This window comes from Apteryx rowi, unplaced genomic scaffold (assembly GCF_003343035.1).
Source record: "Apteryx rowi isolate R43461 unplaced genomic scaffold, aptRow1 scaffold_856, whole genome shotgun sequence".
Lineage (NCBI taxonomy): Eukaryota > Metazoa > Chordata > Aves > Apterygiformes > Apterygidae > Apteryx > Apteryx rowi.
Genome location: NW_020451156.1, coordinates 223418 through 249976, shown reverse-complemented (window position 1 = coordinate 249976; position 26559 = coordinate 223418). Strand labels below are relative to the sequence as shown.

The 26559-nt window shown below is 39.8% G+C and overlaps 1 protein-coding gene across 11 annotated transcripts in view; it reads right to left on the bottom strand.

Annotated features, from left to right (window-relative positions):
* GLB1 (galactosidase beta 1) overlaps nt 1-26559 on the bottom strand; it is a 63768-nt gene that overhangs the window by 14803 nt on the left and 22406 nt on the right. For 3 of the 11 annotated variants that reach the window (XM_026090283.1, XM_026090282.1, XM_026090285.1), the window contains exons 6-17: nt 25640-25820; nt 24508-24566; nt 23490-23611; nt 23309-23349; nt 22719-22831; nt 18988-19062; nt 12572-12661; nt 10572-10685; nt 9292-9423; nt 6281-6520; nt 4121-4156; nt 634-2164 (exon numbers count right to left, since the gene is read on the bottom strand). In XM_026090283.1, the coding sequence (XP_025946068.1) occupies nt 1904-2164; nt 4121-4156; nt 6281-6520; nt 9292-9423; nt 10572-10685; nt 12572-12661; nt 18988-19062; nt 22719-22831; nt 23309-23349; nt 23490-23611; nt 24508-24566; nt 25640-25820 (1464 nt within the window). In that variant the 3' untranslated portion in view covers nt 634-1903. Of the gene's footprint in view, nt 1-633; nt 2165-4063; nt 4157-6280; nt 6521-9291; nt 9424-10571; nt 10686-12571; nt 12662-18987; nt 19063-22718; nt 22832-23308; nt 23350-23489; nt 23612-24507; nt 24567-25639; nt 25821-26559 lie in introns of those variants that run through there. The other 8 variants (XR_003257608.1, XR_003257609.1, XM_026090287.1 and 5 more) reach the window with 7 other exon arrangements.

The window sequence follows — 26559 nt, the reverse complement described above, 5'->3', positions numbered from 1 at the left end:
GGCTCGGAGGTAATTAATAGTTTTTACTAAAATAATTGCAGAGCCTGTTCCAGGGTCTGCACAGGAATGGTGCCCAGAGGAAAAAAAAAATCTGGAGTCAGGACAGAACATTATTCCAAGAATGAAGTGTTTCAGGTCCTGCTAGTGTACACACAGCCCTCGGCCATAAGACTTTGCATTTGAGGTATGAATTTAACAGTAGAAGCTTTCTGTTTGGCTCAAGTGAACCATAGTTGCCTGAGCTGGAAAACCACTAAAGCAGGCAGCCCATCAAACACAAGTCAAACATGCCAAACACAGAGAGCTGTAGATACTCAAGGGAACGGTGCTCCCTTTCACTCCTCTCTTTAGGAGAGGGAAACAGCCCTCATTAACTGAGAAGAAAGGGTCAGGTTTTCACATCAGCCTTCTCAGCAAAGGGTGTAAACTCCAGGGTCCTTGCAGCCTCCTACAACTGCTTTGTTTTGCTTTACATAAATCTTYCCAATACGGAAAACAAATGAGACTGTCCGGATGGCATGAACAAGAAATCCTTGTCCACAGAGACTTTACAGTACCATTTCTCCTTGATACTCTAACTGCTCATAACACTTCCTCCTCCCGTTTTTCCCTCCCAAATGAACACAGAAAGGATTTCATCTTTGAAGAACCATTTTAATAACGTCATACAAATTCAAAGGAAGCAACTTGACAGATTATGAAAATATTTAATTTCATCATCTCAAATTTTTTTCCTTTAAATCTCACCAAGGAGTTTGTATGATTGACTTTAAAACCTAAGAGTCAAAACAAAGAGATTCAGACTGATACAGAAAGCCAGCTTTGCTGACAGTGATTCTGCATCTTTGCAAATATCAGGCACTTACAAAGATCATTAATTTACTGGAACAAAACATAAAATGTCGATTAGTGACTAATAAAGAATTAAATGTTTTGACTTAAAACCTTCAGCTTCCAAGGCTCTGGCCTATTAAAAACAGGTATCCAAGTCCATTATAAAAAAAAAAAAAAGATCAGTTACAAGGGCAATTTTAAAATGGCTCATTTTAAGACTTTATTCAGCAGGCAAGTTAATCAGAGTATAYGGTCCAACGGAGAGAGCCTAAATTTCACCTGTGTCCTTGCACCTATTAATTGATTCTTACACCTTCAGAAGGGAAGCAGTAAATTGGCTCAGAAATGTGAGCATCACCAGCACCAGCTCAGGAACGGCTGCAGAACTGTGACCACAAGCTCCAATATCCACATTGCTGCTGTTTAAGACCGGCTTGCACTCAAGTGCTCTCTCCCTCAGTTCCTGCCACTGCTCCTGTAAGCAACTAACTCAAATTTTTCAACGGTCACTTACACGGCAGCGAAAAGAGGAGATGAGATCCACTCAACATTGGCAGCAAGTCAGTGCAGACTAAAACAATACTGACGCTAACCAGACATTAGAGGTTGGCTGAAAGTATCAACAGTCTATTGGCAACTGTGAAGCACCAGCCCCCCTGATGTACGCATGAGCAAACAGCAAGATAGTGGGACTCTGCACCTCTTTGTGCACTTCTCTCCAGTTGCAAAAAATGGTAAAGAAAAGTGTGAGAGGGTCCTTGTAATGCAAGTACAGTCTACAGGGCTACATTTTTACTAGACCTTGATGCCAACATTATCTTTCACCTGGGTTCAGTTTCACATTCCAAGGTCAGCTTTAAAGCTACAGCTTTTCTTTTTTTTAAAAGAGAATTTCTGTATTTAACTCTTGCTAGCTTAAAACCAACAAAAAACGGAAGTCTTTTATGAATTTAAAAACCTGCCTCAGCTAAACAGCTTACTGATTAACACTGACTCTTTTAAAAAAGGGAAGTATGGTTTGAGGCAAAAGGGAAGCAAAGTTGGGGAAGACAAGGAAATACTCGAATCATTATAGGTGGTTCAGCCACGTGTCTCTCACAAAGAGTGGAGGGGCATTGCTTGCATACTGTGTGGTTGCATTGATATCAGGTCTGTCTACAAATTCTATCTCGCACATCTGGGTGCTGCAGGGAGAACTCTCCAGCTCCAACACTGTGATATTGTTTGGCACCGAGGAAACAAGGATATTGCTTGGAACAAAAAGGGTTAACTGAGGACCACGGGCTGGCCAGTAGCGACCAAGATTAAAGCCATTGATCCAAATTTGCCCCTGTTAAAAGAGAAAAAAAAAATCAAGTTTTAATAATTTGACAGTGATCATTTTACTATATAGCTTTATTAAGCATAACACTCTGCACAGTAACTGAATTTTCGTGATCTCTCAGTTTGATAGAACTAAACACCAGGACAGAAAATATATTCAAGAAAATAATACAAACAGTCAAAAAAATCTAATTTCCTTAATAAGTGAAAATCATTGTTAATATTTAAAACTGAAGTGGTCAAATACAGCAGTCATTCCAAATAAGGCAATACTTAGGAAAATAAAATGACAGGTTCCTGTCACTGAATTTTGCATTAAGTTTCAGACCAAAGCAAACTTGAAAACCGTAGTTGCTTGAAGCCGATTGCTAAAAGGAGAAAGAAATCACAAAAAAGAGGGCAAATCCTAATTCTGTGTTGGGGCTTTTTGTAAAGTTATAAGACTACACTATCTCAGTAGCCCCTTTCCTGTTTTATGATTTTATGAAAAAGATGCACAGCTTGTTTAGACATATGAAATTCAAATGCTTATTATAAATCAGATTACTTGGACAACAAAAGAACCTGTGAAATTACAAGAGAGTACTATATTTTGTTTTACTTACTTTTGACCATTAAAATCTTGGGGCTTTCTGTCATGAATTTAATTTCAATAAAATTGTGGTTAACTTTGGATACAAACTTTTTAAATGACTTTTTATAATGGAGGTAGCCAGAATCCCTTAGTTCAAAATACCTAACATTATAATACCCAAAGTTAAAAAATAAAGTAATATTAGGCAAGTAAAAGAAAAAATAAAGCAACTTATACACCAGAAAGTAGACACACTAAAGTGACACAAACACATACTTTTCCAATAGTCTTTAAACTGATGAACTGCAGAAAGTTCAGAACAAAAATGTAAATGGATTCATACTGAGTCAAGCTGAATCTTGGTTCATTAAACACGACATAAGGGAGGATATACGGCTGGTTTGAACAAATAATTTGCTTATGCTCCTCACAGGCCTCCTTTCCACCACATGCCAGACAATTAAGATTTCATTAGACAAGAAAAGGGATGGGAACAAACAAGCTCATCTATGTTTTCCTCTTGCTTTGGTCTTTAGTAGTCAAGAATATAGAAGAAAAATAAACAAATTCATGGCATTGACGTACACTGATATGAATAATAAAACTGTCTGAGTCACTGGAAAGTAAGAACTCTTACTGTACTCCTGATGACTTCTAAAATTGTCTAGGATAGCTGAAATTGCAATAATATTTTTAAGGACCTACAGAAGCACAATTGTAGTATACTGAATATTACCATTTAAGATGTATCAAAGGCTTTTTTCTTGCATTTTCTTTCTCAAGTATTTCTGAAAACAAGTTTTAGGAAATTTGCAAGAGAAATTTTATAAATAGTTGGTAAATTTGCAAATGCAGGTGAGTTATTACAGCTCTCTATCCGCTTCCGTGGTATAAGATCCTATCTTGCACAGTTCCACTAAGGTGTTAATAAACTTCGACCTCAAACTTTTTTTTTTTTTTTTTAATCAAATTTATCTTGTATTGTGGCTTGTTTTTGCAGTATTAAAAAGCATAAGAAGAACTGTCTATTCAACCTCACTATTATGCTTCTGTACTAGTTTTAGGAGAAAATATGGCATTAATGCAAGCTCCCCCCACATGCAAGATGAATTAAGGAGTGTACAATAGGCCCCAGCCCTATATAAAGTAGGAGTTTAGTGTAGGAATCAGCCGTGTTAGATGCAGGAGCTATGATCAGGTAAGTCCCTACTTCTGATCTTAATCAGTCACTGGCTATACCTCATTTTTCTAAGAAAGCTATGAACTTCAGTTCTCAAATCCAAACTGTCCTTATTAGCATAGCACTGCAATTTCTAAAGACTGCATACTTACAAATTCACATGTCTGAAATCCAGCGAATCACATCTTACACACCACCAATAAACATACCTTAGACAAAAAAAAAAGGAGGAGGGGGATCTCCACCTTCAGAAACAAGAAGTTTTCTTTATCAGCATCAGCAACTAAATCCATGATTCCAGAGGAGTCAAGAAAAACAGTCATGACTCCAAAACACCTTTTTTGATTAAAAAAAAAAAAAAAAAATCCAGTAAACCTAACCAATAAACCTAACTATACTTCCAGGGGCAGATACACTTAAAGGCATTGCGTTTCCTCAAGTGACGGTGGAAGAAGTTTTGTTAGCAATGAAGGTTTCAAAAACCACTGATGTAGACAATCTACAATGTAGGTCATGACTGTTAATGCTGCACCCATCCGCTTGGCTGACCGGCATATTATGTTCTTTTCCTTAACATGCTGAGGTAGGATCAGCATTGGATCTGCATGTTTTTTCCTAATATGTGCCATTTCCATAGTTCTCTTAGTAATCAGATACCTCGGTTTTAACTCCTATTAGGAGTCTCCCTCCTCACCTTGGCATCAGCAATTTATACAGTGCCACTCAAGGAATTGGGGCCCAGATCCAATGGGATTTGAGTGAAATTTAAACTCTTACTGCCCTCTGGTTTACAGGCATTTACTCATTGGTAAAGTTATCTGGAAGTCTCAGTTTCTGCTTGCCTCCTTGCCCTGCATCCAGCATCATCTCAGTCTTACTACTCTTGGATATCTTGTTATTTAAAGCTGTGGCCTAGTCCATATCTCCATTACCTTATAAAGCCTGAAGGATCAATTCAACAGTCCTACTTAGAGTTCATCGGGATCTCTTCACCTAGACCCCTTTAGAGGGTCAGGTAATATGTAAAATAGAGGTCACTATTTTCAATAGATCAAAGGAAGAGATTCCCATCTATACATAAGACTTATTGGATCCATTTCCCATTCCAAAGAAGGCTTTGCCAGCAGGCAGGTATGGTCAATCTCTCCTCCTGAAGAATGTTCACTACTCAAAAAAGAATTTGTCATTCATTGGATGACAGAATTTATTGCAAAAGTCCCAGATTCCAGTCTCTGTGCAAAGCACTATTTTTGGATTTTATTCAGTGACCGTGTCAGATACAGGAACAAGGAGCAAAAGGCAGACTTCCTCATATTCAGTGCTGGCAACATTAAATGCCAGCAATGAATCAGGGTCTCCTGCATACTAGGAAGTGTTCTAACCACTAGAATACTGTGTATAGATCACCAATACCTCCTTCGCCTATTCTATTTTGATAACAGTAAGCAAACAAACTGCTTCAGAAAGGACTAGCTTAGCCACCTAACTCCAACACAGGAACTTCCCTGAAGCCTGGAGTTAAAAATCACTCCAAAAGCAGTGACGCTTCAATGCACACATTTTGCTGTCAGGGCCTCCCATAGGCTAGTTGAGCTAGTCCTTACCCATCCTACATGCTGGCTGTTTCAAACCTAGCACTGTGCAAACACACTCTCCTCTGCTCTAGTTATACCTTAACCCTATCAGAAGTTCTCACTAACAGAGATCTGCCCACAAGCTTCTCAAGACAATGCTCTTTGATGCATTCAGTCCACTTCTGGGTAACCTCCAGAAGAGAGGTAATAATATCTTCCAAACACTGGACCCACATTTATGGGCACCACACTAGCGGTTGCATTTGCAGCTTAATTCTCCCTGTGATTTGTAACAGGATCCACAGGTCCTCACACAGCCCTGCAAATATGTTCTTAGTTACCTTAATCAATCTGCATAACCAGGAAAATGGCCTTTAGCATCTCACTTGTCCCAGAATAAAAAATTTTTTTTATCTTAAGACATGCATTCACTTCTTCCCTCCAAAGAGCTGTATCTACTCCACATCTCAGGTCAAAAAAAAAACCCCACAGCTAAATAAAGCATTTCTTAGTAGCCTGACAGGTCACCTTCCTCACTGCCAGAAAACTAATTTTTGTTACACTCCCTCTTCTAGACCAACACCACACATATTTCAAATATATGCTTCCCTCCTCTTAATGGTTTATCTCCAGATTTACTTAAAGTAAGCCATTCCCTGGTCATTTAAATACATTTGATACACCTCACAGCTACAACCTACTTCTACCGATCCGAGAGAAGTGGACTTTGACCTTTCATACAAGTTTCAGTAGCTTTTCGAGTGGAATTCAAGTTTTTACTGCAAAAAGTCATACCTTTGTCCAGCCAGGAAACTTGACATAGGTGTCTTGAGGCAAGTCTGGAATCCCACCAGGAACTGAAAGTCTACCAGTGTAAAACGTGGGCCCTTCATAATTCGATGGATTACCAACAGATCTCTGTAGTTGTTCAGGCTGGCCATTAATGTCATGGTTCACTGCTCCATCTATGTCTAGAGGATAGATTTCCCATTCAACAAGTATATCTTGACCAAGAGTTAAATTTGAAACTAGACCCTAGGAGGAGGGGGAAAAAAAAAAACAAAAAAAAACCCATAACACATTTAGCGTCATATTATTGAAGTTATTTGGCTGCAACTATGAAGTCAGGAATGAAACCTTGGCTGAATCAAAGTAGTTACAATAACTGTCAATCTGGGTATGAAAAAAACAAAGCATCTGGTCTTCCCTAAATTACAAGCTTTGCTTAAGAATAAAAGGTTTCATTTATTCTCTGTGAAAGATCTGTTCCTCTTCAAAGTTTTAAGCTTTCGCTGATATCTAAGCTTCTTTTTCAAACTTTTTTCCCCACAGCTGTGCAGGTTTCTATTTTGCTTTAACATGAAGACATGATTCCAAAAGCTGGGGCTTAATAAAAAGCAGAAAAGGCACTAAAAAGGCACCTTAAGACTTGAGATACAATCAAGATTTGGTAATACTGAGTCAAGTAACCTAAGCCATTAACCTGCATAATAGCAGAGAAAGCAGTATTTACTTCCTATAAATCTATTACAGCTAACATACAGTATCAAGAAATCAGTTCTTCAAGGCAAACGGTTTGTGGCTCTGATTCAGTGAAATACTTTAAGCTTACAGTGAGCTTCAAGCCCACAAGTCTTGTTTCATTTCTATGGAACTGTGTGCACCCTTGAAGCACAGCAGGGTACTCACATAGTGAATGCAAAGGCAAGATAAGGTCATGAGCCTTAAAAAAAAAAAAAAAAAGAAAAAAAAGGTCATTCTACCAGTAAAGGCACAAGCAACACCATGTTTTCTATGGTCTTGGAGAGCTGACACTGTGTCATATGTCTGTTCTCTGATGTCTAATCAGAACCACACTAACAAGTCTGGTCATCAGCATGAGAGCTAACAGGAGTTCTCTCTTCTTTTACCTAAGTTTCTGTCTTTGAAATGGGCATTTATTTTTCTTACATCAGAATGAAATATTTGCACAGAGTTTAAATAGTAAAACTTTCTTGCAGATCCTAGACTTCACTCTGTTTGGTAATCAGTTGAAGTAATGCAACATAACTTTGGCCAAAACTTTCTAACCTCCCTCACTATACCTGTCTTTAAGCACGAAGAATGGTGTGAGTTTCAAATGAGATCTCAAGTGCCTACTGACCATTCTTACTTTTGTCTGTATTTCAATGCATATTCAAGGTGCCAATATGGAGATGAATCTTCCAATTGAAATAAAGATATAGGTGGCAGTGAGTATGTAAAGAAGAAAGAAAAAATAAAAACCACACTCTTCCTTCCGTTGTGTCCTTCAACAACAAGGCTTAGATCAGCAGGATGTTTTAAAACCAAAAAACCTTTCAACATTCTTTCCCAAAAGCTAGATGGTCCATTTCAAACTCAAAAAAGTGAGAGAAAAAAACAGCGAAACAAAACCCACAAAAGCTATCATACTTGCTTAAAAATGCAGGATTTAAAAAATGACTTTAGGGAAGACTGTCCCACCTTGCAAAGTCACAACATGTGTAAAAACCCTAAAAACCAGGGCATAATTATTCCTAGTTTTCAAAATCAACACAAAGAGCGCCTGCCTTAAGGAACAGCATGAGGCATTCTACACAAAGAAGCAACGCACTTTTTCAGAAGCTACCTGAGAGACTCACTCTCCTACCTGCAAGGATCCCGTTTTTAGAGGATTGTTCTCAAAGTGCACATGCCTAACTAAACTTGCTTTCATTCTTAATCTTTTAAAGGCTGAATACTGGCATAAGTGTGAATTTCAACACAACCACAGCAACACCCAGCACCTGCCTAATCCAACCTTTAACCCTTCATTTAGCACTCAGCACAGAGGTTTCTTTATCACCTGGACTGTTCCCCCTCCACACCAAAAGGTACATTGTGCTGAATCTATATGAGGGTAAAACACTGGGGAACTAGCTGCCCTCTCTTGACACTCAAATAAAAGGCAAGGTACCTCGTAAAGACAGCACAGACAGAGTTGGCACTACTGCTGTCCACTGGATGTATATGCCACAAGCACAGTGAAGACTCAGTTGCTGATGCATGAGCGCTACAATACTTCTCTCTTCTCCTTCTCTTTAGGAAACATCACGCAGCACTGAGGATCCCGTTAAGTCTAAAACAGGCAGTTTCCCTTTTGCCCCTGCCCTTCCCAGTGTTACTTTAGTGGCATCACCACTAATGAGGGGAGGTGACAGTTTCCAGATGCAGCATGGATTCAGAAGCATTCAGAGGCTTTTTGATAGTTATTCCTAACATCTGACTAATCCAAACCTGAGTTGGAAACTTTGCATGGTAAAGAGCTTGTGAGACAGCCTGAAAATTTTGCAAGGGTACACAGCTGATAAATGAAATTGGATGTGGGAAGAAATACAGAAGTATATATGTATATATATACACAAACACACAAATACACCCCCAGGATTCACAAGCCTCAAAGTAAGGCCAAGATCTAAGTGGAGTTCCAACCTATTTTTGAGTTTATCCTAACAGCTTTGCACATCTTAAAATGTTAGCTATGTGTTCAATTCATCCTGAAAGTCTTGTGGGTGACACTTTGGCTGGCAGCACAAGTGAACCAACAAAAAAAATTAAAAGATGTCTGCCAGTTTTTAATTCCACTTTGATTTCGGTGGCTGAAAGACTCAAATGAATACCTCAAAATATTACAACTCACTAGTTAAGTTACAGCTGTGTAATCCTGATCCTTTTGCTCTTTCCAACCCAATACTTTTTTTAACCTGTGGAGGGAAAGAAAAAAACAAAAAACAAAAGGTGCCTATGGCTTAACTGACTTTACTTACCTTAAAGTCATTATTGTATCGACCAAAGTTGACTCTGCCCATATTCTCTACCAAGATGTCCAGATTTGCTCCAGCCTTCCCAGTGATATTTATCATAAGTGATTCACCCCTTTCAAGGACACCCTGAGGAACCTGTACGAATTATACCAAAAGGAAGAAAACAATAACCATTGAAAAAGGACAATAACCTGTTGTTATTCGTCTTTTCAGCTTGCATGAAGAAAAGAAAGGGAAGAAAGGAAACAAAAGTGGAAAAAAGAAATTATCTCCCTTTCCTCCTCTCTCACTTGAGCAAGCACACAGTGCAAGCTGCTGTGTCAATCTTCACATTTCAGCAGGCCAACTGGATATGCCACTAGGCAGCATTCAGAAAACTGAAGCCATCACTCTCCTCAAATGTAAGGTTTATTTAATTCAGCTAACTATCAACTTTAGAATTTTAGTGTTTTCCGACACAGCCGATTCACAGGAAACAAGTTGTCAAATTTAGTCTAGATGATTGAAAAGATTTTTGCAAACATCAGAGATTAAAAGGTGATCCATCCTCCAATTAAGCTCCCATCAATATTTAGCTTTATTTATTCTCATTTTTCCCAACGTAAGGAAAGAAGAGCTGGGCATGACCACAAAGGTTATGAAAATCTGCACAGATTAAAGAATAAAAACTAGGCTATCAAAATGCATGAACTGATATTAATTCTTGTTAAGCAAGAACAAAACCTTGCTTAAGGGAAGAAAGGTAAAGTTTACATCCTGTACATTATACTTCTTTTTTAATTTGTGGTCAGAAGCCAGTTTCATAGGGTAAGACATAAGCTCAAGCTTCCACTTCCCCTTACCCTCAAGGGAAAAAAGAAAGAGGAAAAAAAAAAAAAACAATGGAAACACTGTAAAAAGTTGTCAAGCATAGACGTATCATAAACATATTTCATGAACCTGCAAGTAAGCCCTTCTTCTAGGTATTTTTCCACTGAAGTCATAAGCCTACATCAATATTCAAATATCTTGAAAGTGGAAACTATTATATTTTCCTTAGAAATGATAGATAAATATTCTTATTTTCTGAAATATGTATTAACACTTAGTATGAATCAATTGTATACTTCCTTCCTTCATCTTATTTAATATGATTATTTAATACGGTTATTTTGGTAAGCTGGAGAGAGGAGGAGAATCAAAAAAAGGCAGACTGTAACCATGTCTTTGGTGAAGGCCATTCATAGCACAGATAGCTATTCATAGACATTCATAGCAAATGGATACCAGAAGACAATATTTACCCCATCCACAGAGACATAGGCACGATCATGGACTCCATTTAAAGGCGAAGAGAGCTGTGTTGGCTCCGTACAGTTTTTTGGAAGCATAGTTCTGTACAGTACGAACCCAAAATACTAAGAAAGGGGGGGGGGGGGAAAAGATTAATGAATCACATTAATCTGTAGATACAATTCAGATTATGAATTAGAAATATCCCATATTCTTGCTTACATGCTCGGATTGAAACGTTACCTTTCATTCACTTCAGATAGTGTCTATCAGAGATACCAACTTGAGATTAGAGTTCACTTTAACCTTTAAGTGATAGGTGAAAATTTCAAAAAGTTTCCATTTTTAAATGTTTCATCTGTACATTTACATAACCTTAAAAGATAAGGATTTGGCTATGAAGGTATTTTCTCAATAAAAACAAAACAGTTAACTATTTACAATACTGAGTTCTTCATTAAAAACACTGAAAAAATACCTGGAAAATCCCTCCATAACTGAATTTACGTAACAAACTTAAAAGTCACCCACTGCCCCAAAATTGACATACTAATCAGACAGATGTTATCTCTTTTACAAACTAACTGATTTACATCAGGAGAATTTTAGAATACTTTTCACTAAGTTCCCCAGTGGGGGGGGGGGGGGGGGGAGTCACAGTCATTAGATTTGTTCTTATCACAAGTAAAACACAAATTAAAAACAAAAAATGTATTGTCTCTTTCACCCAGTAGCCACAAAATCATTTATCTGCAAGATTTGGATTTTAGCACAGCCCTGACAGGAAGAAGTGAGAGTAAACCGGTTCCTGTCCTCTGTGATTATTAGCATCATTTGCAACAAGGTGCCCTGAAAATGGAGCTGGGGGGGGAGGAAAAGTGCGAAGATGCTGGAAGCTCCACTGGCAGCCCTCTTTTCCTAGAGAAGGTATTACAGATTTGAAGGCCAGAGGACAAGAGAGAAAAGCCCACTAGAAAACACATCCAGCCACAACCTAATATCTGCAATTTCTCTAATACCTTTGTATTAGTGGCTTGGCCAGGAAAAATCTGAGTTTTGAACCCTTATTTGAATAATGCCTTATAAAATATTCCAGGCACCTGCTGAACTGCTCCCCCCTTTTCTCCCTCCCCCAGCTACCATCACCATCACATCCTCTGGGAATGGCTTATTTTAGCCACAGGCAATTAGCACCCATGCTCCAGTCTGTGCTAAGTTCAGCACAGAAGTGGTCAAAGAGCCAGGTGCCCTTAATGGAAAGGGAGTCACTCAGCAATGAAGGGAAGACCTTTCACTGTGAGGGAAGCTATGGAAAGTCACCACAACTGACGGAGAAACTGATGCAGAGAGAGAGAGGAGCAAAGAGGGGAGAAGGGAAGTCAGCAGAAGCCATAGCAAAATGCAGAGAATGGTACTTTTCCCTCTCAACCAGTGAGGTGAATGCCCAGGGCAGTGGGTTGCAACAGCTCCAAGAGGTCGCTCCCAAAGTTTTCTCCTACCACCTTCTTTTGGCCCACCAGACATTTAGTAAAAGAATGGGACTAAAAGTAACCAAAGTGTCATGAGGATGGCATGCCTCATTCTCCAGGCTCCCCTGCATGAGAAAGCGCTGTCTCAGCCACTGTTCTCACTGATGCAGTAGCAGGTGGGGAGAGAGAAAGAAAAACAGAATAAGGAAAAAGAATAGAGATGAAAAAAAGATAGACGGATAAAATACCAAAGTATCTTAAAAATCTCAAAATCAGTACTTCAGAGAGGAAAGAGATGAAGTAGAAAGCCTGGACAGCATATATACCTACATTCATGGAAAGAGGAGACTCTCAGGTGTAAAACAGGAGCACTGTCAAATATGGAAAGGTCTCCAGTGCAAAAATCCTGAACGCTTTTACAGCTATTACTACCTGTGCTGAGATATGGTATAAGACACTGGACATGAGGAGTCATACCACRGAGTGGTGTTCAAATAAACTTCACAAAATGACTGCAAAGTGCCTACCCAAGGAATCCTTACCTGCTTTAGCTGAACAAAGGTTAATGGGTAAGTGCTTTTCACTGGTCCAGCAGGCGACAGTTTGTCAAGAACCGCCACCACAGTACCCACCTGCAGCACAGAAAAAGCAAATGTGTAGGTCAGTAAAATTCAGTCTAAATAAAACAGCTTGCATATCAGGTCGCCTGGCCAGCTAGCTGTATCCGTCCAAAAGGAAAGCAAAGACAACTGAAGCCCTTATATCACCTTTATATACATTGAGATATCTCAATAATCCACAATAACAGAGCACAGTATAGAGAACTGATGAAATCTGAAGAAAACGTACTACATACAGAGGAATGCTTCAAAAAAAATCCAGATCTTTTAAGTTTGCTTTGCATTCATAAAAATAAAATGATCCTTTATTATTTAATGAGAACAAACTCAGGCACTTTTCACTAAAGTTCCATAAGAAAACATTATGGCTCTGGATAATTAAGATAAAACAACTGTATTATCCAAATTCCACTCACTGTACTTAAACCAAGCTAGTGAAAATGCCACTGATTTCCATATTACTTATATATTTTCATATATAAGTAGTTGGACTGATTTTAGTGAGATTGGCTTTAGGCTATGCACATGCTTAAATATCTTGCTGGATCAGGATTTACATATGGCTTTTCTTGCCATCTGCAATTGCCTTTTGCAACTATAGAATTATAGATGAATGGAAATCTTCTTTCTCAAACTCTGCTATCAATTTTGTACATTAATAAAGATGCACACAATATGCACAGTATCCTCCAAGCTCAAAAATCAACTGTATATAAATATTTTTTATGCAAAATCTTGGCCTGTTTCACAAAAAGTATCACCACTGCTCAGTGGTAATTACATATCAGACATTCAAAGCATCCCAAACCCAGACTGGCTTTCAAATACTGTCTTAGGAAAAAACAGAGTAAAAAAGGAAAAAAAAAAGAAAATCAGGCTTTTAAAAATAGCATAAAACTGTATACTCCAAGAGCGTTGTCAGCACAAAAAATACAGACATCCTTAGACTGCTTCAATAACAGAAGTATTAAATATTTGCATCGCATACTCAAAAATGAAAAGTACTGAAATATTAAAAGCAATCTGTGTGAAATACTTTCTATAGGTGACAGAAGCCATCATCAGTCATCTAAGTATATGCAATTATTTCTTCAGAATGTATGAAAAAGCCACGTGGTTTTCTCTTACAACAGTATTATTTTAATATCTGCCAACTCTAAACTGAGAATAAGGTACATGTATACCCATAGTGACTAAAATTTAGTTGAAACTGCATCATATATACCACAGGTTACTTTGCACAGCCTGCAAGCTCACAGAAGACACAAACCACTCTTCCTTCATCTGCACTAGTTTGTCAAACAAACATCCACTATATTCTGACTAACTACATCCATGCAGCACTGACAGTCACTACGTGCCACCTGGTCTGCCTGCCCCAATGCCTTTCCGTGATACAGGACAGGATCCACTTACTTGCCTGTTTCTATGGCACCAGGGGAAGAGCACACCCTTCCTTTCCCACAACAGCACTTATTTTGCCTCACCACCACATGCAGTTTTGCTCATCCATAGCGCCTGTTTGCACACGTTGATATCAATAGACCAAAACACGGTACAGCATCTAMTTGCCTTCCCATGCAGTGTACCAAAGACACTGGAAATTATTCAGAGCATTGGAGAAGCAGTAGGAAGTTCTTGGAGGAAACACAACATTCAGTGAATGCTAGGATTACATCCTTTTCCTCACACTGATTTTACCATAGGGTGATAGGGAGCCTTCTCAAGTCATGGATTCCTTCCTCCCCATTTTCTACAGTTTGAGGCACATACTGGAGTTTCTGAAACAGGAAAGCCAGTATTGCATGGCAGAAACTCACTGCTGAGCAGACAGTATGACAGCAGTGGTTCCCAACTTCTGCATGAAGACGTAGCTCTAAAGGGACTTTTGAAAAGAACTTAACTTCAGCTGGATACAAGAAAACTAGACGAAGCATAATCCTTTTGGTAATCCCGTGACTAACTGAAAGTTAGGTCTCCCTTACTAGTCTATAGCTAAGCCCCTCTGCCCTGGCAAAAAAACTGTCAGTCAAATCATGGCCTGCATAATTTTAATGAAAGCCACCTGCTCCTACATTTTTAACTTAAGAACTATACCTAAAATAATTAGTTTTCAGACAGTGAAATTCCCCAAATGCTCTGGGCTACTGATGTGCTCCATTCCTCATACCGTGCTTCTCCAAAGGAGCCAGTAATGTTAAATTGCAATGCAGGACTTGGTAGGCCACAGGTAAGACTGAACTGCTGGGCCCTGTACTACAGCTGTGAAGCAAGAGATGAATACCTTTGCACAGATACTGATGGAGCTTACTTACAGAACCACACAACAATCCTATGAGTGTTAATAGCCTAGGCCCCAGGTGGACAATGAAATAAAAAATGAACATAAGTGGTATTAAGTTGCACATGATCACTTGAGTGACCCATGAATTGGCAACGTGTGCTGCTTTGTGCCTTGCTGAACTGAGTATTAGCAGCTTGTGGAGGCGCCTGTTTGACTATTTTTTAAGCTCCTGCTATCAAAGGGGCTTCTATTCTGCATATAGGAACACCACACCCGATTCACTTGTGGACTGGGTTGACAGAAGCTTGTTTCTTTGCAACTTAAATGGATTATTTTTATTCAGCTTATCACTCTAACTTTGGTAGAATGACTGACCTGAGTAAATCCATTTTTCTTCATCATACGTACAAAGTTAAAAAAAAAAAAGAAAAAAAAAGAAATCAACATCTGCTCTTGCTTCAATTTCCTGTTTATTACTTAGTGGACAATTGTTATTACAACAGAAACTCACAGTAAATTTAAAAATCACAAATACAGTCAAGAATTTTTAAAAACAACCTGAAAACACCACAATCTGATGACTACTAACAAACAGTAACAACACTTTCTGAACCACCAAAGTGAGGTCTTCAAAATTAAAGTGTATGGTCAAGTACCAAAAAAAGAAAAAAAAAAAAAGACAGCTCCAGTGGGAATATCAGCTGCTGCAGTATCCTGTTTGCTTAACCCCATTTTCGTCCCCAACTCTTCTTGCCCATATGGTTGCACAGATAAACATGTGTCAGGGTTGCCAGCCACTTGCTATTGCTCGAGCTCTCTACATCCCAAGAACTGATGACAACTTCAGAATCTAAAAGTCTGCAGGCTACACTGCCAGGGCAGGCACTTTCTCATGACCAAGCACTCCTCAGGGTCCTCCAAGTGATGAGCAGAAACTACCACCTGGTCACATGCCTGCACAGCCACATATAAACACTGCAGACACCAAAACTCATTTGTTTGCCTTTGGAAAAGATGCTTCCTGCATTCTGGGTCTTAAACCCCATCCATTGCCTCACATTTCTTGATCCCACCTACTGCTGTTCTGCCTTTGCCTGCCCCTTCAACACTTCCCTTTTGCATCTCTGCAAGAAGATGCTTCCTCATGGCCTGCTTTCCTGGCCTCTTCTGTAGCAATGTTAGTGTGCCCAGGCAGGTTTTAATAAATTCTCTCTCTTCCCCCTGCCACACAGAGATTTCTTCTTTAAAATCATTCAATAGCTCAAAATGAACACCTGTCTGATCAGGACACAGAGGGTTTTTTACTAGACTGGGTTCCCCAATTATACTCAGCTAGGGCAAACTATTTGCAAAAGTTTTGGCAGACCCTTTAAATGGTAAAACAAAACAAAACAAAAAAACTAAAACACTTATTTCTCAGATTTTTCCCTGTGCCACGGTGCAGCAAGGAAAGAAGTGTGTGAAAACAAATGATCTTAGATGAAACACAATGAAACTGTAAGAGACACATGATCCTACAATCATCATATTACTATGTTGATTCTATAGCTTATCAAGTACTTCACATATGTGCATATAACTGCTTGCTCTGGTAGAACAGCCATCCTGAGGTATAAGAAAGAGGGAGGAAAGCGCTTCTGCGCTATGCTGTTTCTAGTCATTCTCCATCACTTACTCTGGGGTCTTTCCTATTGCTATCTGCCAGGAATCCTTCACCTTTCCTAAGTTATCCCTCCTAGATACCCTCCCCACACATGCACAGAATAAATAAATATATGAACCCAAAAAACAGTGGACCTGATTGCCCTCTTCATTTCTGCCTAAGATCTCTTTTCTCAAGTTTCAATCCTGAGTAGCTCATCAGGTACCTGGGGACTGAATTAATCACAGAATGTCTTGTAGAAGAGATTACAGGAATAGGCTGCTCTGGTTACACATGCCTCTAAAGCACACCATATGTCTACCAAAAATACTCCAAAGTCTCCTTTCCCTCTTCCTCTCTGCAAAAGGGCCATGGGAGTTGGTTCACAGCAGTAGATTCAATGCTTTACATAGGAGACCGACTGCTGGACTCTGACTGCACAGTGAAACTTCATGGTATCTGTTATACTATGTACTATGGTAACTGTTATAGCACTGTCACTGCAAATGTTACAGTTTGAAAGGTTATGATTACAGAAGCTGAAGTCCTATAATATTCCCTCCTTGATATTCACTTAGATACCTTTAGGCTTCTCCAAACAAGGTGCATAGGAGAAACAAATTTTACCTTGTCACAACAGGGACTGGAATGCAATGTGGAGTTAGGAGGACTGTTTTGGCAGGAGCAGACAGTACAAACCCTCTATGATTTGAGACTCATGGTTACACTGCACCCATGACACAGAGCAACGAAGTAGAGCATCTGAAATAAACAGTGGGTTCACAGAACAGAGAGCAGCTTTCTTCCCAGAAAACAATTATAGAGGCTTTTGGTGCAGATGGCAGTATCTGTATGGGCAAGGATAGGAACCTCACACCTGCCAGTACAGACATGCCATCTCACTTCCTAAAACTGCTGGGTGCAGAGTAAAACACATCCTTTCAAACAAGCAAGAAACCCTACAGGAACAGGGTTTCCACTGTGATGACCACGACAAAGCTGTGATGTTTAAGTCACTTTAGTTATCTGTCTTCACCTCTCCTTTGAGAGAAGGCTTCTGGGCCAGATATGCTTCAGCTTTCGTTTCTTGCAGGCATGAAAGGGAAAGTTCATCATTCCAGTGAAATAGGACAGCCCTATCTGAGAGGCATGAACCATGAGAAAATGGAAAGTCAGAATCTGATTACAAGGTCCCTAAGTGACTGCAACTCCCACCTATGATAGCAGCAGAAACAGCAGGTGTACTGATAACGATATATAATTAGTCATTACCAAATATAAACCAGTTCAGTGAAATTTCATACAGCAAGCCGTTGCCTAAAAAGTCTGAAGATACTCAAAGGTTGTTGAAAATGAGATCTTTGTCAGCTTCACTGGTGAATCACCCTTACGAAAAATTGATTCCTGCCCACCAGTTGAGTGGGATGACTTAATAACAGCTGCAAAGCCTTATCACTACCAAATTTTGCAACACTTCAGCTGCAATAGCATGACAGATCAGATATACTGCTGACTGAAAAGATGGCTGGCTCAAAATGAAGAGCGCAAAGTATATATCAAAACATTATGAATTAGAGTATCCAGTACACCAGCTGCAGTAATCCTCCACCTCAAGACATCTTCTCTGTGACCAGCAGAATGACTGTCTCTTGCATCTCCCAAACCTTCCTCTCTGCTCACTGCAGTAACCCAGTTCTCAACCATATTCCACAGAAAACTGTCAGTGACCCTAAAATGACAGTACTATGGACAGACACCAGCCATTCATGTGCTGACCAGCTATATGACTGCTGCCAAACAGGATATATCAAGGCTGGGTTCTGCATGCTTTTCCCTCAGTAGAAAAGTAATTTAATTTCTCTCATCAGCTGCAGATTTTCATAAATACTGTAAGAAGCTATATCACCGAGACTTTCAAATTTATTGAAAGTGGTCCATATCCAAAATTTACAACAGCTAGAACTACTTACTTAAAAGTATGTCCTACCTGCCGTTTCCCTTTCAGAGGCATCACCAGCTATAAAAACATTCTTTGCTAATACCTCTTGTGCTAGCATTCCCTCAGCTACATTATTCATACATGAATTATCTCAGTTAGACAACTACAGTTCTATTTTATTATGAAGATATATCATTTTAGTTTAGTAAAACTTCGCACACATACAGCATATTGTAAGAATTATCTTTTATTTCCAAATAGCTCTTTTTCCAGATTGCTCTTTTTCCATCACAGGCATGATTCTTAACTCTCACGCTCTGTGCCCTCCTTCCTGAAAGTTTGCTTTCAAGCTTTCCCTCTCTATTCTGTATGTTAGCTAGAGGCTGACACTACACCCTCAAACATTTCTTGCAAAAAGCAAACATACAACATTACAGAAAGATACACCTACTAGATTACAAATGTTAATTTACCTTCTGCAAGAAAATCTTCCCGTAAGCAAATTTGGGTGTTGTTGGAGGGATAAGGCCTTCTGGTAACCGGTTATACTAGAAAGGGAAGGGGGGGGAACAAAAAAAACACATGAAACAAATACAAACATATTTTAACTGAATTCTCACTTTCCACTTCACAACTTACAAAAGTAGAACTTTGGCTAAAAGTAGATATTCTCACAGTGTTAATGAATTACACCTGCACCTAGGCTCAGAAGGAGGGTTTTTTTTTAAAAAAAATTCATCTGATCTGATCATGTATGGTAATGTAATTTTTAATGAATACTTAACTCCAGGTAACTGTAAAACGGATAGCAAACAAACTAGCTGCCAAAGAATCGCAGTGTCCTTGGAGCCCTCCTGTGGCCGCAGCTTGCATTACTGTCTACCTACAGCCCCTCTGGGAGCTTCAGCTCAACCTTTCCAAGGGTAGTATTTCCATCTGATCCTCCCACCCTTCCTTAGCAGCACTTCCATATGGGAATTGTTAGCCCCTTGTGCCTTCCCTCTCAGTTCAGGGTTACTGCTTGCTGCCTCCCCACAAAACCTACTAACCCATTGCTGCCTAGGCAGGCTTCTTCTAGAAGCAGCTGTGAGAGCCTCACAGCCAGGGGAGATAACTCAGCTAGCAACTTCCAGGCTGCTGGGGGCACCTCTACCCCACAGCAGCTCAGCAAACACCGAGAGGGGAGCCTTGGAAGAATCTAGATAAAATGAATCTTAGAGGTGTGAAGTTGCTCTCCTCACATGCCACATAAGCCGCAGCTGGTTTGTCAAGCTGGTCCATTCTTTCAGATGTGCTTCAGGTGTCACGGCCCCGGTTTGGACGTAGGGAGCTGCTGGAGCCTTTGCCCCATTCGGCACACATCCCCTGTGTGGCCGCAAGCCTGGCAGCAATTCCCACATGGGGGAGCAACACCTTTGACAGCTGCAGCTTATGGAATTTACCACCTCTCATCCCATCTGTATACTTTTACCTGGCCAGGCCACGATCCTACCTTCCTTTGGCTGTACTCACGCGTTCCCTCCCCAGCCAGGCCTCAGACCTTTTTACAGAGCCACTTTGGCACGCTAACCCAGTGGGAAACTAATGCAGAAGCAAAAGCGTGCGTAACTCTTTTGCTGGGAGTAGCTCAGTGAAATGATTTAACACAGAGTGCAAGGAGCCTGGAGCCCACAGCAGCAGGATGTCAGTGCAGCTCCGGCTCTTGTGCAACCATCACCTCCTCCACAGCTCCACGAACCCATGAGATCCCTGCGTTAGCTCCCCTCTGCTCCTGGCCTAGACAACTGCCTACGAATCAGGAGAAGCAGCCTGACAGGGGAGCACTGACTGTCAGCCTATTTCTAGCTACTTCTCGGCCTATATCTCTAGGAAGAACTGCCCAAGTTCAGCTTACAGCTTTGCTGGGGAGGGAAGGGGTGAAGGATGTCCACCAGCTTCTTGGATGCCTTTGAGGTGCAGTGAATTTAGACAGGGGCTCTCTCCCTGCGCCCCAGCCCCCTCATTCCTGAGCCTCCAACCTCCTTATCTTCTTGTCATAACAAACCCTCTCCTCTTTCCTCCCATTACTCATCCCTGGCTTTAAGTCCAGACTTCCCATCTGATCTTTCATTTACTGAACATGGCCCTGTCTATGCACTATAGACAGAAAACTTTTGCAGACAAGAAACCTATGTGATCAAGCAGTCTAGTCTATTTTTTAATACATGTGCACAAATGATCCCACCTGTGAAGGTTATCTTAATCTGCACATTCAGTAACTTTGAGTGCTTAATTTGGCAACCCTTATTTTGTTTTTTTTGTTTTGGGTTTTGTTTGTTTTTTTTAATAAATTTGGGGAGGTGCTGAAGGACCTTTTTTCTTGGGGTTTTGTTGAATTTACACATGGTGTATCTGGCATAAAACTCACACTCAAAAGTTTGCCTCTGCAACAGAACAAGTTTTGTTGTTTGGTTGGTCTTTTTTTTTTTTTTTTTAAAACAGATCACAGCAGTATAATTCCCACTGCCCCTCTGTCAACTCTCAACCACACACTAATGAAAACCTGATTCGTATTTCTGGATAACAAGTTCATTTCTTTCTCTCTGTATTTGAAAATAATCAAATCATTCAGACTTCAAAACAAACAAACAAACAAACAAACAAAACCCCTATATTCACCCAAGAGAAGAAACCAAAAGTAGAAAGTTTCAACCCAAATGGTAGAAATCAGAGAATGCTGTGAACAACTGAAAGAAGCTTTAGCCTGAAACCCTCCTTCTTTATTATATTTATTAACTGAAAGAAAGGAGAAAGGAAGATTATAATGCATTAGCCTTGTAGCAAAGCTAACATTTTGAAAACAGTCATTACCTACAGGCCAACTTTATTTTCTTACAGCAGCTTCAGCTCAAACTGCATTTGAGTAGATAGACTATTATGGGCTGAGAACCCGCAGCAGAGACAAGAAAACTCCACTGAGATCCTATGGATATGGAAGGTAAGAGATAAACAAACCACACCATAAAAGCTGTACCATGACCCAACACACCTTACCTTATACTGAACGCTTCAGATCTTATCAAGGCCGTCTTAACTGCACTAGAACACTACTTAAAGTTCAGATAGGGATCTTGCCATGAAGAAAACAACTCAAAAACAGGAAGTTTGGGAATTTCTTTGGTGAAAAAGGCTGCATCAAGATAGGAACTTCCCCCTATCAAAATCATCCCATCAATGGAAAGCTTGGGGATAACAGAAATTTAAGAAAATGATCCATACCAGGCTTTTTACAGGTGGGAAGATAAAAGGCATACTTCACCCTAGAGACAGTGTAATAAATTTCTGTGAGACCTACTCCCATCAGAAAAGTGTCTTCTAGTGAATAGCAACGTTTCTGGCATGCAACAGGACAGTGGGCACAAGCTTGAGCCTTGGGCTTCCCAGGAAGTTTGTCTTTAAGCCTAGTCTGAACGGCCCGAAATGTAAGTCTTTTCAAAATCCAGATAGATTCCATATTTCACTCCAGTCTCCAGTTCGTAGAGATGCTACTCACGTCAGGTTTTTTTTTTTTTTTTTTTTAAAAACAGCACTAATAGGCAAAGCTGGTCCTATGCATGATCTAGTTTGTGGCATCACAAAAGACAGTTCATTTGGATAAGCATGCTGAGGCTCCAGAGGCCCAAAACCATAACATGGAGCTTGGCAGATAGGCAGTCAAAGCGCTTAAGCTGCAGCACACATCAGGCTGAAGTGAAGTGACCAGCCTGAACTGACTGAATGGCTCATCAGTGCTGCAAGGGGAAGCCCTGTGCACTCGCCCTCCATCTCTTCTCCCAGCCAAACCCTTCCTCCCTCCCTCTGCTCCCCTCATGCCAGCTCTGACTCTCGTCAGATGGAGTGAGCCAAGTTGGAAGAAAACAAACCCAGCAAAAAAACAGAGCTGAATCATCTCAGAGTGTCAGATCCACACATGCACCACTCCTTTAAAAGGCGGGGATGGAGCCATCAAGACAGTAAAAGGGATAACCAGGGAGGTGCAAGATCTTGCCCTTTTTGTAAAAACAAGCAGTTGGATTGGCCTAATCACCTTGTTCTACTTCACTTCCATTTCCTGCAGAGGACAATAAATGCAGAAGTAACTCACACCAACACAAGAGCAAGAGAGTTTCCAGTAAACTAGGGATGTTTCAGCAAACCATTCTAAACATGTCCTAGGGACACTCACCATACCAATGACTTCCCGCAAGGCAAAGTATTTTTCTGTGAGATCCCCCGCTTCGCTCAGTGGAGCATCATAGTCATAACTTGTGGGCTGTGGCATATAGGGCATATTAGCACCTAAGGGAGGGGAAAAAAAAGCATCAGAAAATGTAAAGGAGTTGTTTTTTCCAAAGGGATCAATTTTCAGAATTCTCTCCAATCACAGCCAGACTTCACTGTATTTTCAGATTCAGTGTAGGCCCTGGGATTTGGGATTCAGCACAGGGAAACTATTTCCTATGGAGGACATAGTCCTTCTAAGCTCTCACTATTATATAGTCTTCAGAAATATTCTGAAGAGAAACAGATGTATCCATGTTTCAATTGTTTTACAGAACTGAGTGAAGCAAAGGCCAGACTTGTTCCTCACCCTTTGCAAAGGCAAATACCATGTGGGTTTAGAACATGCTGGAGATAGACACGGAACAGCTAGTGCAGTTGTCTCTTGCCATTTGAAAGCATGAATAACTCATTCTTTTACAGGGACTAGCACACTACTGCCTAATTCATAAGCAGCTCCACTGTATTATTAGAATCACTTATATCATTTCTTACCATTCCAATAGGCAAAGTTAGTCCCACCTATAAACATGTACCTGAAAAAAACAAAACAAAATGCAATCCACTTAAATCAGGTTTTGCTGAGTACCAACACTTGGAATTGGAAAACAAAACAAAACAAAACAAAACAACCTCCCCCCCAGAAAAAACTAACCTCTACTGAACACACACTTACAGGTTAACGTTAGCACCACGTGCCAGGATTTCATTAAGGGTTTTAGCTACTGTTTGTGTGGGTACAACAGAATGACGGTGCCCCCAGTGATCCAACCATCCAGTATAAAATTCAGAATTAACCTGAAAGGAGGAAGGGCAAAAGAGGAAGGGAAAATATGAAGAGGGAACAAGAATGCAATGTGATTTAGGTTACTAACTGTAAGAGAAAAGGAAAAAAGGCACCTTGACTTATTTGAGCCATTTTTAAGCTACTATAAATACAGCAAGGTATATATGAAAATCAGTCTTTTCCAGCAGATGACCGGTCAAAGAAATTAAAGGATTGGTTCAATAATTTTATATGGACATTTTGAAAATGAATGCTTAAGTACCAAGGAGCACACATTTCCTTGGAACTTGTCAACCTGAATATGTTTCAGATACTTGGCATTAAAATAAATCACAGAACCAATATATTAAATGCAGAATAACATATGTAAATTAGATGTAATGAAAAATAAATCACTCACTCTCAAATTGTGTTCTAAATAATTTCATAGCACAGAGATAACCTTGTACCCTCAAGGGGCCTTCTCCCTTTGTCAAAATGGCTTCCAATGATCTAACATCCCATTATTACTTGTGTAGAAACTCTGGGGTAGCTAAAAACAGGAAGCAACTTCTAACCTGCCCTTTTAATTTTTGCTTTTAACTTCCACCCACACACATACCTCACTAACTCATCTAATCATACTTACTGTTTCCGCTGCTTTGTAAACATTTGTCTTAGCAAGGAAAAATACTGAAACAAAAATCAATTTCTTCTGAGAGTAAAGTAATATTTGCAGAACAGCAGTCAGCGTTACATAGACAAACACACGCAGAAGCTCCTCGATTCAGCTTTTCTGACTGATTTGGAAATGATGTCCCCATAAAACTGTCCCTGAGAAACTGTCCAATACACTGTCATCAACCCCTCTATTATTAATCACTGCAAGATTAGGAGCGATACAGGAAATTTAAGTAAAAAGACATACCAAAGGGCCTGTAGGTTCACTGCTTCTTTGAGCTAAGAATGCTGCTGTGACATTGCCACCTATAAACAAACAAAAGCAAAACTGAGTTGCAACATCCATGACTTTTCCGGTTCTTCACTGTACTGAAATAGGTGTCTATGTCCATTTCAAGACCTAGCAAAAATACAGGTAAGCAACTTACTTCAGAAAATGCAGGTGTAGAATCAATACCTCAGATTTTAGTGTTTGAACTGGGGAGCATCTTTTTTAAAAAAAAAAAAAAAAAACGGTTTTTAAGAAAGTCCTAAGCTTATATCCTCTGAAAATCCAGCTCTTCCTGAGAATGACATTCTGGCTCCATAAAGTCTGGGATGTGTCAGAATTACTACACACTCACTGAAAAGTATAGGCCTGCAGTTCTGCTATCAAGACTATAGGGAAGAACAGATGCCAGGCAACCTGTAAATAGGAGTTTCATTTCTGATCACTCCAAGTGGTTCAAGCCATAGGGACTGGAAATAATAACTACTCAATAAATGACATACATGAAGGAGTTCACAGTTTCAATCTACTTATAAAAAAAGCAGATTCCTACTAAGCATACATCCTTGACTGTAGAGAGAATAATATAAAAGAGAGGCCACAAGTCAAAAAAATATGGAAACACAACTATCTTGGAGTATGTTTCTTGTGCCTTAAGCTTATTTTGCCAAGCCCATGCAGCACAAACATTCACAACATTAATTCTCCTCTTCTATCAAATAGGCACTTTCTAAGAACACTGTCCGTGCTTAGCCATTCTTCAGGCCTATACTCCTCCAAATTGTGGTGGTTTATACATTTCTAATGATGGTCTTCAGAAGTATTTTTTTTTTCCCCCAGTAACCCCCAGCCTAAAGAAATAAACTAGGAGGGCTGGATTCTGGAACAGGCAGAGGCCATTTCAAAAAACAAAACAAAAAAAAACCAGGAAGTGATTATGACTCTGTAACTGGGTACTTGTGGGTAATTCTTTTATGTTTAATAATGTGTCAAATGGTCATTTATGTCTATTACCCCATTTAAGCAGTAAAGGACACCATTTGTCCTGCCACCAACACACACACAATTTTTTTTTTTTTTTTTTTTTTGGTAATAAACAGTCGTCTCCAACCTGGGGCAAAGTCCACTGTTGCGTAAAGACCCTGAAGAGCTCCACATCTCAAGTACAACTTGCTTGCACCATCAGTTGTGAACAGCACCACCTCATCCCCAAGATGTTGGCGGAAGAGCTTCTGAAGGGAACGCAGATAGTCATAGTCGCAAGCGAAGTAGCTTCCATACTCATTCTCTACCTGCACAGTAAAAATAATTCAAGTAAGCAGTAGCCAGTTTGGATCTGCATCTGATACCAAAAATGGGATTTCTTTGATGGCAACCTTTCTTTGATGGCAACCCTGAAAAAGCCAGTTTAACTCCAGACTTGCGGAGAAGACAATGCTTCCAGGCCCTCATTCCTCTCACCTGTACCTTAGAGTGGAGCTATCATTGTTTGGAGATAAGTAATTTTCCTACAAAAATCACCTTTCAACTTCACAAAAAAATCTCTACTCTTATCTACTCAATAACAGTAATCAAAACATGGTCTCTATTTAAAATGAAGAACTATGGCCCAGTTCCCAGCAAACCAATAAAAACCACAGACAAGGTTACAACATGATCAAAACTGCAATGGAGCTGGACTTTCAAAACAGAGAGACTTATGAGGAAGCAAGGGCCAGCAGAGGGGCTTACATGAACAGCAAAGCCCTGCAATAGACTTAAAGGACTGGATAACCCACTACTCTTGAGAGGTGTACTTCCTGCCCCTTTCCCAAGGGGCCAACTCTCAGCTCCAGATCCAATGCCAAACGTTCCTTTTAAGGTGACTTCTGACAATCCTGTTCTAAATATCCTATTGCTGCCAAGGGATAGTTTAGCCCAGTGCAGTGATCTTGGCTGATTTTTAAGAAGGGTCTCCCATCCTGTGAAAGCCAGGGAATTTCAATTAATTAGCATGAAGCTTTGGTTACTGTCAAATATTATGTATGAACA